Source organism: Perognathus longimembris, chromosome 12 (assembly GCF_023159225.1).
Source record: "Perognathus longimembris pacificus isolate PPM17 chromosome 12, ASM2315922v1, whole genome shotgun sequence".
NCBI lineage: Eukaryota > Metazoa > Chordata > Mammalia > Rodentia > Heteromyidae > Perognathus > Perognathus longimembris.
This window is the reverse complement of record NC_063172.1, coordinates 27,265,497-27,281,746: the sequence shown is the minus strand read 5'-3', so window position 1 is coordinate 27,281,746 and position 16,250 is coordinate 27,265,497. Positions and strand designations below refer to the sequence as shown.

Genomic DNA, 16,250 nt, shown 5'->3' with positions numbered 1-16,250 from the left:
CTGAGGATTGCAGTTCGAGGGCAACCCAAGCAACACAGTCTGTGAGACTCCAATTAACCACTAAATTTCCAATTAACCACTAAAAAGCTGGAAATACAGTTCAGTTGGCTCAAGTGGTACATAGCTAGTCTTGAACAATAAAGCTCAGGAATAGCATTTAAGCCTTGAATTCAAACTTTAGGCCTGGCACATAATAGTAAAAATAATAGTTAAAAAAATTAAATTACCTCTTCCACATCTGCTGAAACAATATCATCCTGTTCTTCATCTCTACCTCTAACAGGCTGTGACTGGCTAATGCGTCTCTGCTGAGGATTGCGGATGATATAGGATGACTGAGCCTGACTGGAGCTGTAAGAAATCAGGAAATGATGAGTACAATGATTCCACATCTCAACCAGACAGCACACTTATGCTTCTATGAGCACTTAGCTCACAATTATATGTGAAACATTTGCCAGGATGCTATTTTTAGCCTGACCTTGGAAACCAACAATTTGTTATAACAGAAAATATGAACACCATACAGATTTAACTTATAACTGTCATTATGTTTCTTTTCTCACCAGCAGTCCTCAGTTCTGAAGGCTTACATGGCATATTCACCAGTTAATAGGCATGCTAGTCTTTATGCACTAGTTTGTTAATCACTGACAAGCTAAGGGGTAGAAGGGAAGTATCAGCTTACAAAGTATGATTTTTAAAATAGAATAATGACCAAAGTTGGGGTGATACAAATTTCATACCCCTCAAAACCTTACTTGGGAATAGCTAAAAGATAGATGCCTTCATTAAAAGGGGGAAAGCCAGAGAATGCAGCATTAAACACGGATAAAAAAATCTGATGACTACTGCTAAATAATCTAGGGTTTTTTTTAGCGATTAAGAAGCTAAAAGAAGTTTAAATTAAGATTTCTAAGTAGCCGCACTGCAAATTCCTATTTCTCATCTCAGTTTTTCGAAGAAATGAAATGGAATCAGTTAAGTTATATGTGAGATCCACCTGAGACAACTGTGCATTTGGAACAAATAAGTAGTCACAATACCATGTGACTAAGCCTTTTAGGAACTAATTAAAAACAAAGACCGAAACTTACAAAGGGATTGGAGAGGCTAAACAAAACTCTGTATAGATGAAAAGGATATTTCCAATCATTAAAATATTAAAAATAAAAATTAGCTGTGTAAAAAAGTATCTCCTTTTTTTGCATCATGGAACAAATACCTTGCAGAATTACAACCCTGTCAAAATACTTCAAGGACTAAGTACTTATGGCTCACGGCTGTAACCCTAGGAGGCTGAGATCTGACCCTGCACATGGAAGTCTCTGAGAAAAGGCGGGGGGGGGGGGGGGGGGAGAGAGGTGAAAAGGCTAAGGGAGAACATCGAAGCCCTAAGTTCAAGCCCCAGGCATTTACGTATGCTAAAACAATTATGCTAAGACAGCACAGCTATGTTTGTGAAAAGGGGAAGAAAAAATCATGTTTCATTAAGCTTAGAAAGCAACAGTGCCACCAATGTACCAAAGTGATCAATGGATGTCTTTTGAGCTAAAATGTTTTCAAGAAAGCACAAATTTCCTGGTAAACAATATGCGACCTAGGCAAAGCAAGAGGTCAGCTGCAGTTTTTTGCCCAGCTTCATATGTGAAGGCAAATATAAATTTTGAAGGACACTATTAAGCAGTAAAATAAAATGATAATCAAGAAATGTGCTCATTTCAACCGTGGCTGGTTGTGGGCACAATGAAGTTCTCTTCTGGAACTTGTGGTTCTAAGTCTGCACTCAAGATATTTAGGATTGCAACATGTGCTACACAGTAAGACAATTTTGTGATGTTCAACCTAATGGTTCAATAAAATTATCAAACCCCTAGCAGCAAGTTCTACTCTGCCATTCACCAAAAATGAGTAAAGACATTTGTCTAGATAAAAGTCTAACCTCTACACTTTAATAGCTGCATTAACAATGGACACTAACCCCATTTAAAAAATTAGGATCATAGTAATTATGAATTATTAAGGAAATGAGAGTATGTATTTATAATTCTCAAGAGAGTTCCCAATGCATACTGGAATTCCAGAAATTGTTAACTGAGAAACATTAGGCTTCGTATAAACATTAATAAGAACATAACAGTTTTAAGACAGGTAAAGGGAAGCAACATTAAAAGAAAAACTACTGCCTGCAAGATCTTATACACAGTAGGGTAGAAATCCAAAGAGAACGGTCAAGTGTGAATTTTACTTATGACATGCTTGGCTTACTGGTCAAAAGACACCCTACAAAAACAGCTGTAGAAAACAGTACTTTTTCAATAATCAGATGACACAGCAGACCCAACAAGACATAATCAAGGAAGAGAAGTGGAGTAATGACATGAACCCAAAAATATGTATTACTTTAGCTGGGCAATGGTGGCTCATGTATGTAATCCTAGCTACTTGGGAGGCTAAAAATGGGAGGATCAAAGTTTTAAGTCCAGCCTGGGGAAGAAAGGTCAAAAGACCCAATCTCAAAAATAATGAGCAAAAACAGGGGGAGAGAGGTGTGGCTTAATGTTACAACAGCAGCCTAGCAAGCTCAAGGCTGAGTTGAAGCTCAGTACCCTTTTAATTCTTTGTATTAGAAAGCTAATGCTTTAATAATGAGAGCAAGGAACAGAACAAAATGATGCAAGAAACCTTAAAATTTAGTAAGAAAAGGTACATGGACAGTATTTAAAGATGAGATACCTAAATTTATTCTACAGAAACCAAACTATGTTCTTGAACAAAAATCAAGAAGAGAACTAAGGATCCACAAAGCAGGGCCATGTAAATAATTGATGGGTACCTTAGAGTTATTGAAATCCGCAGCATCACAAGATCTGTTACAGTTTGTGCATAGGAAATGTCCCTCTAAATTTATGCTCATGCTTTGAATACCTGGTCCCCAGGTAGAGGCACTATCTTTGGTGGAAGTTGAGGAAACAATGGGAGGAGGGCCTAGTTGGAAGGAGTTAAGCCTTAATAATCATGTTCATCACTAAGTGTTTTGTTCAAGCTTCATAAATCAAATATGACATTACATAGAACAAATTAATCAGGATCTCTTACTGGTAGAAAGTTACCTGCTAGACTGATCTGATGATGGTCTTGGAGGTAGTGGTTCTACTGAAAATAGTTCTTCACTGCCTTGCATGGCATCTATGCTAGTACTGGCCAAAGTAAATGGTGCGGTCGGGCGGGCAATCCCCATTCTGACAGGAACAATCAATGACTCAGCTACATTACACAATTCTTCTACAGCGTAAGGCAGCAGTGCTTGGAAAACACGCTTACATTTTCCAATGGGCTGTGGAATAAAGTTGCTAGAATAAAAATGGTGACAGAAATCTTCTATTAGTATTTTCATATATATACATATATATGCACACTATTACTATAAAAGCTTATGTATACAAGGATATAAATGTCAAAATAAAAAGGGTATCTTACTTTTTCTTTTTGGATGAAGCCATTTCTACACTAAGAATGACAAACACTCTTGCTACAGAACGTAGAAACCTCATTGTCACAGCAATAGCTTCTTCTCGGCGTCCAGGTGTGTATTTGTTTTGGAGTTCTTTCACTAATGTACCGAGTAGAGTATCTAAAAGCTTTAAAAAATATATTCATTCTATTTGTTAAGGCCATTTCATAGGCTGTTCAGATATTCAGAGTAAATATTTCTTATTTTCTCAAGATTAATGTTATATTGAAATCTTGATATCAATTTAACCAACACACTTACAAGGCCAATGATTAATTTACATAATGAACACTGTCTCTGACATAAAGTGGGGTCCCAACTGCATAATCTCTTCTTTTTGCCCCATAACAAGCCACATCAAATCACTCATTTACAGTTCTGAACCAAATGTATATGTAAATAAATTCCCAAGCAAATCTCTATCCAATGAACTACTGATTGCTATCTAGTCTCTCCACTCTCCCCCCCCTCTTTTTGATTGCCAGTCCTGGATGCTGTCCCTGAGCTCTTTTGCTCAAGACTAGCATTCTACCACTTGAGCAACAGTTGCATTTTCAACTTTTTTGGTGTTAACTCTAAGAGCAAGCCTCATGGACTGGGCTGACTTCAAATCATGATCCTCAGATGTCAGCCTCTTGAGTAGTTAAGGTTACAAAACCATATGCACATGGATCCCAATCTTTTTACATTGTAGGTTATCACAACTACTACGAACTCCATTTTTTGTTCTGCTTTGCTTTTTTAAAGCATTTCTTCTAATAATCCTTATCTTTCAATTGCCACACTTAATTTCGACAAATAGTTAAAACACTAATTAGATTCAGCAGTCCACAATAAATAATCAAAGTATTTTATTTGTTCTGTATAAGTACCGCACACTAATCAACTGTGCCACTGGACTTCTATTTCTGTTTCTTATTAGGCATGTATCTACAATTTTTACCTTTCTTATAAATGATTCCCTGAGTGCAAGGACACTTTTATGACATTCATCACTGATAAGTTGTTTTCCAAAGAGAGGATCATACATGACATCACTTCAGTGCCTAAGTTCTGTTTACCATAACCTCACCAACATTGAGTCTTGAGGCTGAAATTCCTAATATACAGCAATTTTAAACCCTAAAACATTTAGCACTTTTAATTTAGAAGGACAGAAGCTTCTGCTATTAACTGAAACATTATTATATCACCTCCAAAATTTCATTCCCTTTAATTCACTGTTTAGTCAGAACTTACACCAAGTACTTTTAAGTCTAAACTACAAAATCATGGGATGCTAAATATTCTGTTCACAAACCTGTAACAAACATTCAAAGAACTTACCAAAATATCTGCTGTGCATTTGACTATAAGGCAATGAGTGAAACAGTCCAGCCTAATCGTACCACTTTGCTGATTGAGGTATACTTGCTCTTCAGGCAAAAGATGTCCTATCCTACTGCTGGCACTCAAACTGGAGGGAGACAAAAAGACAGAATGCATTGTAAAACCTACACAAATATGGGAAAACCATCAAAAAGTATTTTTAACTAACACATACGGGTCTTTGTTCTCCTGTGACCCAAACATAATCATAGATTTCAAGGCATTCCAGTCCTGTAGAACACGCTCTAAAGCAAGCTGGGCAAACCTTGGAGGCTCTAAGTCATGATCGGGCATATCTGAATCTAAAAACAGAAAAGAAGAAGGAATTATGAGTAAGCTAAACATAAAACTTACTACTCTTTATAAACACAGAAATGTTCACTTGACTCACCTTCAGGGCTAGCTGTTTTTCGATTCCGATCCTCCCTGATTCGAGGCGGCCTGTACTGGCAATGCTCTACTGTCTGCCTGGCCACGGTCTGCACCAGAAACAGCAGCAGGTGCTCTCCCCTACAAAACAAGACAGTGTCATGAGGGCGGAGGAAGGCTACAACAGAGGCTGTGCTCCATTCTTATTCTGCATTATAAAAATCTACTTGCCTACTGTTTGGCAGAGTGACCAGATTAGTAGCAGTGAGCAGACGATAAAGTAGATCAAGGCGAGCAGATTTCTGTCCAGCTATTAGAGTTTTACACTTACACTTCTCCCAACAATCACAATAGGCAGTTGGTGATGTTCGCTTGAGTCTAAAAAGAATTCCCACACAATATTTTAATACTCAGAAATATATATTGACATAAGCAGCCCAACTTGCTGAAGCCATATAAACTTTGATGTGTGTGTGTGTGTGTGTGTGTGTGTGTGTGTGTGTGTGTGTGTGTCTCCCCATCTGTCCTGGGACTTGAACTGAAGATTTAAGTGATGTCCCTAAGATTTTGTTCTCAAGGAAAATGCTCCACACTTGAGCCATAGCTCTTCTTCAGCTTTGGGGATGCTTCTTAATTTGATCTAAGAGTCTCACACTTTTCTGCCAAGGATGGTTTCAAATCATAAACCTCAGCCTGCTGAATAGGTAGGATTATGGGCATGAGACACTGGCACCAGGCTATATAAAATCACTTATTTTAAGGCATAATACATGGTTTCATAACCCAACTTTGCATTGCTTGTAATATAAATACACCTGTAGCCATTAGCTGATGTTCCTCTCAACAGCAATGAACAATCAATGTTAATTAGTACTAGGATGTTATGTTAGTTAAGCCCAAAATGCCAGCCAGTAGCACCACCAGTAGCAACTCTATTGCTAGGGTGTAACTTTACTACATTTAGTTATAGAAATAAGACACAATCCAAATATTTAACATGACTTAATGTTTATAGCAATTTTCTTCTTTTTAAAAAGACCATAATGTAGAGGGGCCAAAGAACACAAGCAAGAACATTTGTAAACCTGCATATCTCTAATGGCTGACTACTGGTGGCTCCCACCTGTAATCCTACCAACTCAGGAGGCTGAGATTTGAGGACTGAGGCTCAAAGCCAGCCCAGGCAGAAAACGACCATGAGACTTGTTTCCATTAACCAGCAAAAAAAAAAAAAAAAGTTGGAAGTGGAGGTGTGGCTCAAAGTAGTGGGGCTGTTGCTAAAGTGGAAGAGTGCTAGTACTGAGCAAAAAAGTTCAAGACAGAACCCAGGCATTGGGTCCAAATCCCAAATCTGGTACACACACACACACACACAAACACACACACATGTACACACACACACACACACACACACACACACCACACAAAATACCACAATAAGAAAGATTGAATCTATTTCTGGCTACATTCACCCTGACTATTATTCTACTTTTACTTATGAAGGGTTTATTATATTGAAATAAAATAAGAAAAAAGAAAAAGCACAAAAGCATTCTTAAGCTGGGTGTCAGTGTCTCACACCTGGAATCTTAGCTACTCAAGAAGCTGAAACTTGAGGATTGAGGTAACAAAGCCAGCTTGGGGGAGATTCTTATCTCCAATCAACCACCAAAAACCCAGAAGTAAGCTGGGCAGCACTGGTGGCTCACACCTATAATCCTAGCTTACTCAAGAGGCTGATTATGAGGATTGCAGTTCAAAGCCAGCCCAGGCAGGAAAGTCTGTAAGACTATCTTCAATTAACCACCCAAAAGCCAAAAAGTACCCACCCCTTCTCCACCCTCCCCCCCCCAAAAAGCCAGAAGTAAAGATGTGCCTCAAACAACTGTTGTTTTGTTCCTGGTACCAGTCCAGGGCTTGACCTTAGGGCCTAGGTGCTGGCCCGTAAGGCTTTTATGCTCAAGGCTAGCATTCTGCCACTTGAGGCACAGTTCCACTTTTTGCTCGTTTATAGGAGATAATAGTCTCAAACAGCTTTCCTGCCCAGGCTGGCTTTGATCCACAATCCTCAGATATCAGCCTCATATGTAGCTAGAACTAAAGGAATGAGTCACCAATCTCCAGTAAAAAACATTCTTTTTTTTGGGGGGGGGGGGGGGAAATCAAAGTTTATTTACTACCTGCATAGAAAACATACATGTAAAAACATGTAAACAAACATGTAAAAACATTCTTAATATATAAACTGCCTGGCAAAAAGAAAACTTCAGAAAACCCCATGTATCCCAAAGTAAAATCAAAACACAATTTAGCATACATTATACATTATGCAGCAATACAAATCTACATAGTTTGTAGGAAAATTGAAAAAACAAAATTGTACTTACTTGCAATCATGACCTTTATGACAAACTCTTGCACATTCTGTACAACAACAAAGTGACTCCAGCAAACCACAAGTTCGACATTCAAAAATATCCTATAATTAAAGGAGCATACCTTTAAAGGAGTAATTACATGTATAACTCATAATTTCTGCTTGTCCTAAAAGAATGTGATTCAATGATAGAACAGTAAAATTAAGGTGTTCTGAAAAGTAGTCCATGGGGATATAGTGATTCCAGAACTGACAATACTAGACATATGAAAATCAAACATTACCAGGAAATAATTTGTATGAACTCGAAAGGAATAATTACAAGTCAGTATCAAGTTGTAGATTAGACTGCACCAACTAACGAAGACTTCCAATTTCCATACTGTACCGTTTTAATTTAGCCATCGCCTTGTTTCATTTATTTCAAAATTGAATTTCTTTTTTAAATTTGGGAAAATTTGTAATACACAAAAGAAGGAAATAGGGCTGGGAATATGGCCTAGTGGCAGGAGTGTTTGCCTCGTATACATGAAGCCCTGGGTTCAATTCCCCAGCACCACATATACAGAAAACGGCCAGAAGTGGCTCTGTGGCTCAAGTGGCAGAGTGCTAGCCTTGAGCAAAAAGAAGCCAGGGACAGTGCTCAGGCCCTGAGTTCAAGCCCCAGGACTGGCAAAAAAAAAAAAAAAACCCAACAACAACAAAAGAAGGAAATACCAAATGTAAATGCAAATTGCAAGCTAATTCTAGTGACAATCAAAGGAGAACAGTATAGGGAAACAGTAAAGGAAGACAGTATAAATACAAAGGAATGTAAGATAACTTACTTGGTTTATATGCTCTGCTCCAGTCCATGTAAAGCTGCAGGTGTCATTACAACATAAGACATATAGAGGAGAGTCATCAGGATTGGTACCAGATGGGCAAACCATTCCCATAAATACATCTTCTTCTTTTTCACTTGAGGATACATCAGCTAAAATGATTATGAACACTCTTAATTTATCTGGCAGGAAAGAACTTGATAACAGCAATGTATTATTTTCTTCAAACGGAAAAGCAAGCCTTAACAAATATATTAGAAACCACACCGTATTTTAATAAAAGGAAAAAAAATTCAAAGTCAACATACAAAGAGAGCAAAGGAAAGCATGGTTCTATTGACTATCTGTGATAACAATTACACAATTTAGCCCTCTGAATTGTTAGCACCATGTCAAACAAGCTGTAGCTCTATATAGTAAGATACAGGCCTTCTCATAAAATTGTTGATCCTCAGTGTTTTCTGCTCAAACTTTATTTGGGGTTGGGAAGGATAGGTCCTAAAGCTTGAACTCAAGGCAGCTTTCACTCAGCTTTTTCTACTCACGGCCAGTGTCCTAACGCTTGGGCCATGCATCTAGTTCTAATCACTAGTGTTTGAAAGGCCTAACTCTTGTTAACACTGGGCCAGAAACTAATATTCCTATTAATGCTTTCCATCAAGCTGGAACTAAAAGTAAGAAAGAGCTATAATAAAATACTTATTTATTCTTCTTCTAAGTGTCCATCACAACGATCCATTATGCACAAATAGGTTCTATCGGTAATCCACCTTCATTTCTTAAAGAACACATTCATTTTTTTGGTCTGTGGCGGGGCTTCAACTCAGGGCATGGGCACTGTTCCTGAGCTCTTTTGCTTAAAGCTCATGGCTTTGCGCCACAGTGCCACTTCCGGTTTTTGAGTAGTTAATTGGAGGTAATAGCCTCCCAGGGACTTTTTTGCCTGGGCTGGCTTCAAACTGAAATCCTCGGATCTTAGCCTCCTGAGCAAATAGGATTATAGTCATCAGCTCCCAGCACCTGGCTAAGTTGTATCTCTTTTATATACAAAAATATGGTTTGAGCTGGTACAGTTCTATCTCCCATTAATCACCAAAAGAAAAAAAAAAAAGGAGCTAAAAGTGGAGTTGTGGCTCAAGTGGCAGAGCACTAATCTTGGGGGAAAAGCTCAAAGACCCAATCCTTGAGTTCAAGCCCCACTACCAGCAAAAATAAAAGGTTTGAACTGTTTCAATATATATACAGAAGAAAATCTATTCAAACAGGAAATAACCAACACATTTAGGACTTGAAATATATTAATTACCTTTTGCAATTTTCTGGGCTGTTTCTAAGATAGTAATAGCAGCAGGGTAAGCTCGGCCACTTACAGCTGACATAAATGGAGTCATTCCTCTTGCATCCCTAAAATGAGAACATTTTAGATAAAAATATTTTCTGACTGTAAAACAAGTGTGATTAAACACAGAACAAGATTTTGTCTCACACTGGGAGAGGAGTGTTAGAGAGTTGGTCAGAGACTCTTGCAATATAACCCAGGCTAGGCTTGAACTCACAATCTAAATCTCAGGTTCCTCCTATCTCAACCTCTTGAAAATTATGCACCATGAAGCCTAGCTTGTTCTGTGATGTTTTTGAAGCTTAGAAATAAACCATCAAACTAACATAAAAGTTGGTATATCAAAAGCTAAGAAAACTTAAATTGAAGAGAGCTTAGCAAAGAAAATACTGATAATACTCTGATAACTGAAGAAAAATTGCCAACAAGAATAATGATAGTGGGGCTGGGGATATAGCCTAGTGGCAAGAGTGCCTGCCTCGGATACACGAGGCCCTAGGTTCGATTCCCCAGCACCACATATACAGAAAACGGCCAGAAGCGGCGCTGTGGCTCAAGTGGCAGAGTGCTAGCCTTGAGCGGGAAGAAGCCAGGGACAGTGCTCAGGCCCTGAGTCCAAGGCCCAGGACTGGCCAAAAAAAAAAAAAAAAAAAAAAAAAAAAAATTAAAAAAAAAAAAAAAAAAAAAAAAAAAGAATAATGATAGTAAAGGTCACTAGGGAAAAATCTTTGTATGAGAAGTTTAGCTAAATCTTCTTACTTGGCAGAAAGGAGTTCTCGTAAGTAGGGCTGCAGAACCACACTGTCACATAACAATTTTAATATAAAATGTGCATTTGCCTTTCGATCCTTGGATTCCACTACAGAAGGCTCTGTGGAAGGACCTATACATAAGCAGATCATTGGATACCAAAAGTAAATATTAAGACAAAGTAAATGACTGTTCTATCAGGCATATATTAAATTAACCACCACATTAATTTTCTAGTACTAGAAATACATTACAAAGAATTTTTTATAAATTTCAACAGACAAAGATTAATGCAGATTACAGATTACTTTTTTGGTGCCAGTCCTGATGCTTGAACTCAGGACCTGGGCACTGTGCCTGAGCTTTCAAGCCACAATTTCACTTCCAGCTTCTTGGTTACTTGGAGCTAAGAGACGCATGCATTTTCCCACCCAGACTGTCTTCAAGCCATAATCCACGGATCTCAGCCTCCTGAGCAGCTATTAGCCACCAGTACCCCAGCTCTTCTTATTATTCTTGTTTGTTTTTATGTTAAATATAACAAATACCTATACCAACGGAACAAGTTGAATGACTAGCATACTAGGGCAGCCAGAAAAAAGTCAAGTTTCCTCTCTGATGAATCCAGTTTTGAGATGGCTACACATAAAAAAGTTATGTGTGCGCGAATGTCTGCCCTAGCTTTGGCAGAAAAGACAGTTGCTCAGTCTTGCTGGCTTGGGCTGTGATCCTACTTGTGCTTTCCCTTATTGCTGCAGATTGCAGACACCCACCATTGCACCCAGCGATTAGTTGACAGGACGTCTCTCAAAGTTTGTGGGTTTTTTTTGGAGGGGAGGGGAATGACCAATTAGGCTGGCCTTCACCTGTGATCCCCAATCTCTACTTCCCAAGTAGGTGTATAGGCTTGAGCCACTGCCCCCAGCAATAACATACAACCCACATTTACCATCCTCTATTAGTAAACATTGAAGTGATCCAGTCTGCTGTCTCCACAAACACAGGGTTGACCCTGACAAGTAGACGTGAGTGAATCTTGACAGTGAATGTGGCAGGCGTAACTAGTTGTCTTTTTAGATAGGCTGAGCATAAGTCACATGATCTTGGATACTGAGAATGAAGGTATTCCTGCCTGTGTTGCCAGGATCTAGTCACCAATGTCATTCAGAAGTTCAGTGTGATCAGGGCTTGTGGCAGCCACTGAGTGTGAAACAACTTCCTTTCTATATTGTATTTGAAGAAGCTGAAGAAGTTGGCTTTCTGGGTTTACTGAAGTGCTAACATGCTGTTTCAAACTGAGTCTTGAAGTTTGAATCTGTAGAAACCTATATTCATAGTGTGTCCTTTTGTTCTTCCAAAAGCCTAGGCCGACAAGTAGTGCAGATTCTTACCTGGAATGGTAGAGGTGCTTGGTCCTTGACCACTGCCAGTTGCTGCTGTGGTAAGAGATCCCACAGCGGGGGCCAGGATAAAATCAATGTCACCATCTTTCAGTAAACAGAACAGCAGGATGTACATCATTATAGGCAACACATCCCTAACATGTTCTCTTAACTGGCCTTAAGGCTTTTCTCTAAAAGCCATAGGTCAAATCTGTGAGGAGTTTAAGTGAAAACTTCCTTTGCAAACTAGGAGAAAAGGAATCCACTAGGTAAATTACCCATTTATCTTGATGTATTACCACTTATGGGACTATCTACCTTCTTACCAGCATAGAAATAAGTCTATCAAGTATAAGAAAATTCTAAAATACATGCCTTCTTAAATCAAGTTTTGATAACTAAATAAGCTACTCATTATGCTGCTTTCAAATTTCTAACTATTCCATTAAAACATTCAATTTTTTCATTAATGAACTTGTCATTTTGCTAACACTAAAAGACAGTAAGACTCTTACCAGGATCCATTGCAGGAGGGTCAGGAACCCAACTAGGGGGAGCTATGGGGGGTGAAACAGGATCCTGGTGGTCACTGGATGAAGCTCCAGCCTCATGTCTACCCAAACCAGCTGCTCGCAATGAACGCCTCATCATTTCTCGCAATCTCAAACTGGAAGAACAAGGATAAAATCAGAGCTCACTATGATGTCCAACTATAACCAAGAGTGCACAGAAGTTCTCATCTGAGAAGCTCAATTATGTTCTACAAGCAAAGGAAGTGAAGCCAAGAGAAATGAAACACAATGCTAATTCTGGAAATTACAGAGTAAGTCAGTGAGTGATAGATGAAACTAGGAAGTTCTAGTACTCATTTCAAAACTAAAGCCATTATAGTACGCTCCCATACGAACTTAAGCACAGGGAACAAAATTGTAGTGAAATAAGATTAAAAATAATGTTTCATATTGTTAGGATAAATAAACAGCTAAATAGTAAAACCAAATTTTTCTGTTCTGTCTACAATCAGTAAAACTTAAGTTTAATAATAGATACCAACAAACATAGTAATTAACACGTAACCTAGTTAGCCTACCTTTTTCTGTGATCTCAAAAGCAATTAAACTGGTATCTAAACAATAAGCAATTTTAAAGCAAAGAGAAATTTAGGTTTGTTTTTTCAAAAGACAAAAAAACAAAAAAAAATCCATTTTGACAGTACAACTTGAATCCCAAATAACTGAAACTAGAACTTCTAAAATGTGTTATAAGATTAATTTCTGGGCATGATTTATTTCTCCATCTATAAAAAAATACTTTACATCACTAAAAAGACAAAGAATCATAAACACAGTATTAGGGGAACTAGAGACTACCTTTACAAAGGTAGTCTGTACTTTACCTCTTAGTAAAAGTTTACAAGCTACAAAATTAACATATTTAGGACTAAGAGCAATTAAGAGCACAAATCCCTTCCACTAGGCCACAATTTTAAAGCTTCTAAATATAGGAAAAGTCAATTTGAAGGGCAAGACAACACACTCTCTCATGTGGACTTACCCAGACATGATATTTCTGACCTAAAAGACCTAACACCATACTAGGTAAGCATGCTACAACCTATGAATGAGTAATTTTGCAAGTTTTTAAAATGTAATGTTTGAATCATCTCTAACTGTAAAAATTACCTCATCTGTGGGTATGTGTTTTTCCATAAATGTGTTTTCCTTTTATAAGGAAAAGGTTTTTTTAAAGGCATTCAGAAGAATTTCTATTACTTTCAGGAACACGTGTTATATAAGGCTTTTTTATAATCTATTTTTTGAAGCAGAAAAAAATCTTCAGAAGATCCGGAAAAAAGTAAATTTTACTGTCTTATACATTAGCTATATTTAGTACTAAAAATAACATAATGTGGTCTTTTATCAGTAATCTTCTTTTTCCCCAATTAAGAATTTGAGTTTAAGACTTGTTATAATACAGAAGGGATCAGGGTACAGTGATGATTTCATTCAAGGTCACTTCCCTGTCCAGAGTCATCCTCAAGGGCAGGATCCTTACCGTCACATCACACATCATAGTGATTTTTTCACACTGTGATGCTCCTTTACAATTTAAATTAAGCTTGACAGACACTGGGTTTCCTAATGTGGCTGTACTCAAAGCACAGAAGAAAAAAATCAGCAGTAATTGGGAGACGCTGTAAATAACCTGAAAGTAAATGTTTTGGGCTTATCAAGGAATGCTTATACCAGGGTTACAAACAAAACACCTAGTGGGCCAGAAATGTAAAATAAATGAGGGATGTTAGGTGTAAGAAATAAGGAGTAATGGCAAAATAGAGGCATACATGCTCATCTAAATATTCAAATTAAGGAAAAAAATTTAACACTGCACAGGCCAAACAAAAACATAAGAGGGCTATTCTCCAATCTCTAGCTTAGTAGATTAAGAATGAAGATACACTGAGACCAGAGTCTCATCTTGAACTTGCAAACTCCCAACTCTGTTGCTGTGATGTACTGTAGTCAATTCAATATTAAATGAGGGGTCATTCCTTGTCATTTTTTAGATTGTCCTTAACCATTTTTCTTCATTGGGTCTTGGGAACATTTTAAGTGTATTGCCCAGCTCCTCATATAGATTCTTAAAAAATAAAAAAACAAAAAACAAAAAAAGGAAATTATTCTTCAAGATGTTGTACACAATTCATGAAGATTCACCTGGATCCTCAGTGGCTGAGGACAATACTGAGGAGATACCACCTTGGCTGCTAAGATTCAGAGTTTTGACATTTCTTCATATAGGCTTGCCTGGAGTCATCGTATTTTCTGACAATATGGAAGAATTCAAGGATGATGTAATTTCCTCATTGTAAGCACGTTATATCCATGCTACAGAAGCCTTAGAATCCAGTCATGTTCAAATATAACACTGTGACAAAAAAGCGAAGGTCATGTGTCTTCCAGATTAACAATCTCTAGAGTACAATCAGATGCATCAATCAAGCTTTCCACTAAATCTGCCCTTTGTACTCAGGAACTATTGAGTCACATAACAAAACTTCTGAGTCAAATCATCATCTGAAGGCACTTAACAGCACTCCATTCAACAGTGAAACTGCATCAGTTTTGAGCTTACAGCTCATGAATCCCAGCCTGCATACTCATCAAGGGGCATCGCCTAGAAAATCCATTGTAGGCTAGAGGAGGGTTTCACTTCAATGAAGCAGTCTGTGGACTTCCTACTGCCCGGCGTGGATAATAAGATTCCTGTGCTTTCATCTGTTCAACCGGCAGCCCTGAGTTTGAACTGGTTAAGAGCACTGCAGTGAAATCTTCGGCAAATTCCTCAAAGGAGCTTACTCTGCAAATTATTTCAATGAGCAACACATCGCCCACTCTTGAAGCTCCTTTTAGTCTTTGCCTTCAAAATAATCCTTACATTGAAAAAAAAAAAAAAAAAAGATGGCAGCACTGGCATTGGACCAACCATATCAGAGTCCAACTTGATTTGCACCTGTAACTTCCCTGAGGAAATAAAATACCTGAAAATAATTCAGACACTAATTTCTTCATGAAGGATTAAGTTGCTTTCCATTTTAGACCCAACACTTTGTCTACCTAATGTAGTCCTAGATAAGCTGGTTAATCTCCATTCTGTGTAGTCTATATATTTTTGAGCTGCTTAAAATTATAACTGGACCACCCACAAACAGATTTTGATATATCTTACTTCCACATGTTCTTGAACCTGGGAAGCTATCAACTAGGTAGCTTTCCTGGTGCCAATTAAAGAATAACCATTTTTCAAAGGGAAAGATTATGAAGCAGAAAACAGACCATCTATTGTGTTACCATGGCGCGAGCAGTGCTTCCATTAATGATCTGTCAGTAACCAAGAATTTTAGCGTTCTCATATCTAGAATGGTGTTTTTTCCTAGAGAGAAAACTATATCCAAAATTCATATTAATTATCTAATAAAACCTGAAAATGTAATGTAAACACCAATCATGCAGCTTTTCATTTCTTCCCAGTTCATTAAATCATTTGAGAAACTGACCTATACAATCTGAAAATTAGAAGTTAAAGATTTATTTCAATTACTGTATTATACTACTTATTCTCCAGATGAATTCAGAACACTTCTGAAAAGGAAATCTGACTAAAGGTTTGAAAATGTCTAAAATTTATGAAAGGTCAAGAGATCCTACTGTTCAATAGGTAAATGCTAATTAGCTACCAGGTCCTTTCATCATGCTGTTATTGAAAGTAGTAAATAAAAAGAAGATCCACCAATTTAGGCATATGATACATGTAAGAGATATAATGC

General features: G+C 37.7%; 1 protein-coding gene across 4 annotated transcripts in view; it reads right to left on the bottom strand.

The window, feature by feature from the left end:
* Ubr5 (ubiquitin protein ligase E3 component n-recognin 5) overlaps window positions 1-16,250 on the bottom strand; it is a 111,230-nt gene that overhangs the window by 32,707 nt on the left and 62,273 nt on the right. For all 4 annotated transcript variants that reach the window (XM_048359068.1, XM_048359065.1, XM_048359066.1 and 1 more), the window contains exons 23-35: window positions 12,439-12,590; window positions 11,933-12,028; window positions 10,551-10,674; window positions 9,759-9,856; window positions 8,456-8,604; window positions 7,639-7,730; window positions 5,483-5,629; window positions 5,274-5,392; window positions 5,058-5,184; window positions 4,841-4,970; window positions 3,481-3,641; window positions 3,114-3,353; window positions 228-351 (exon numbers count right to left, since the gene is read on the bottom strand). In XM_048359068.1, the coding sequence (XP_048215025.1) occupies window positions 228-351; window positions 3,114-3,353; window positions 3,481-3,641; window positions 4,841-4,970; window positions 5,058-5,184; window positions 5,274-5,392; window positions 5,483-5,629; window positions 7,639-7,730; window positions 8,456-8,604; window positions 9,759-9,856; window positions 10,551-10,674; window positions 11,933-12,028; window positions 12,439-12,590 (1,759 nt within the window). The remainder of the gene's footprint in view (window positions 1-227; window positions 352-3,113; window positions 3,354-3,480; window positions 3,642-4,840; window positions 4,971-5,057; window positions 5,185-5,273; window positions 5,393-5,482; window positions 5,630-7,638; window positions 7,731-8,455; window positions 8,605-9,758; window positions 9,857-10,550; window positions 10,675-11,932; window positions 12,029-12,438; window positions 12,591-16,250) is intronic.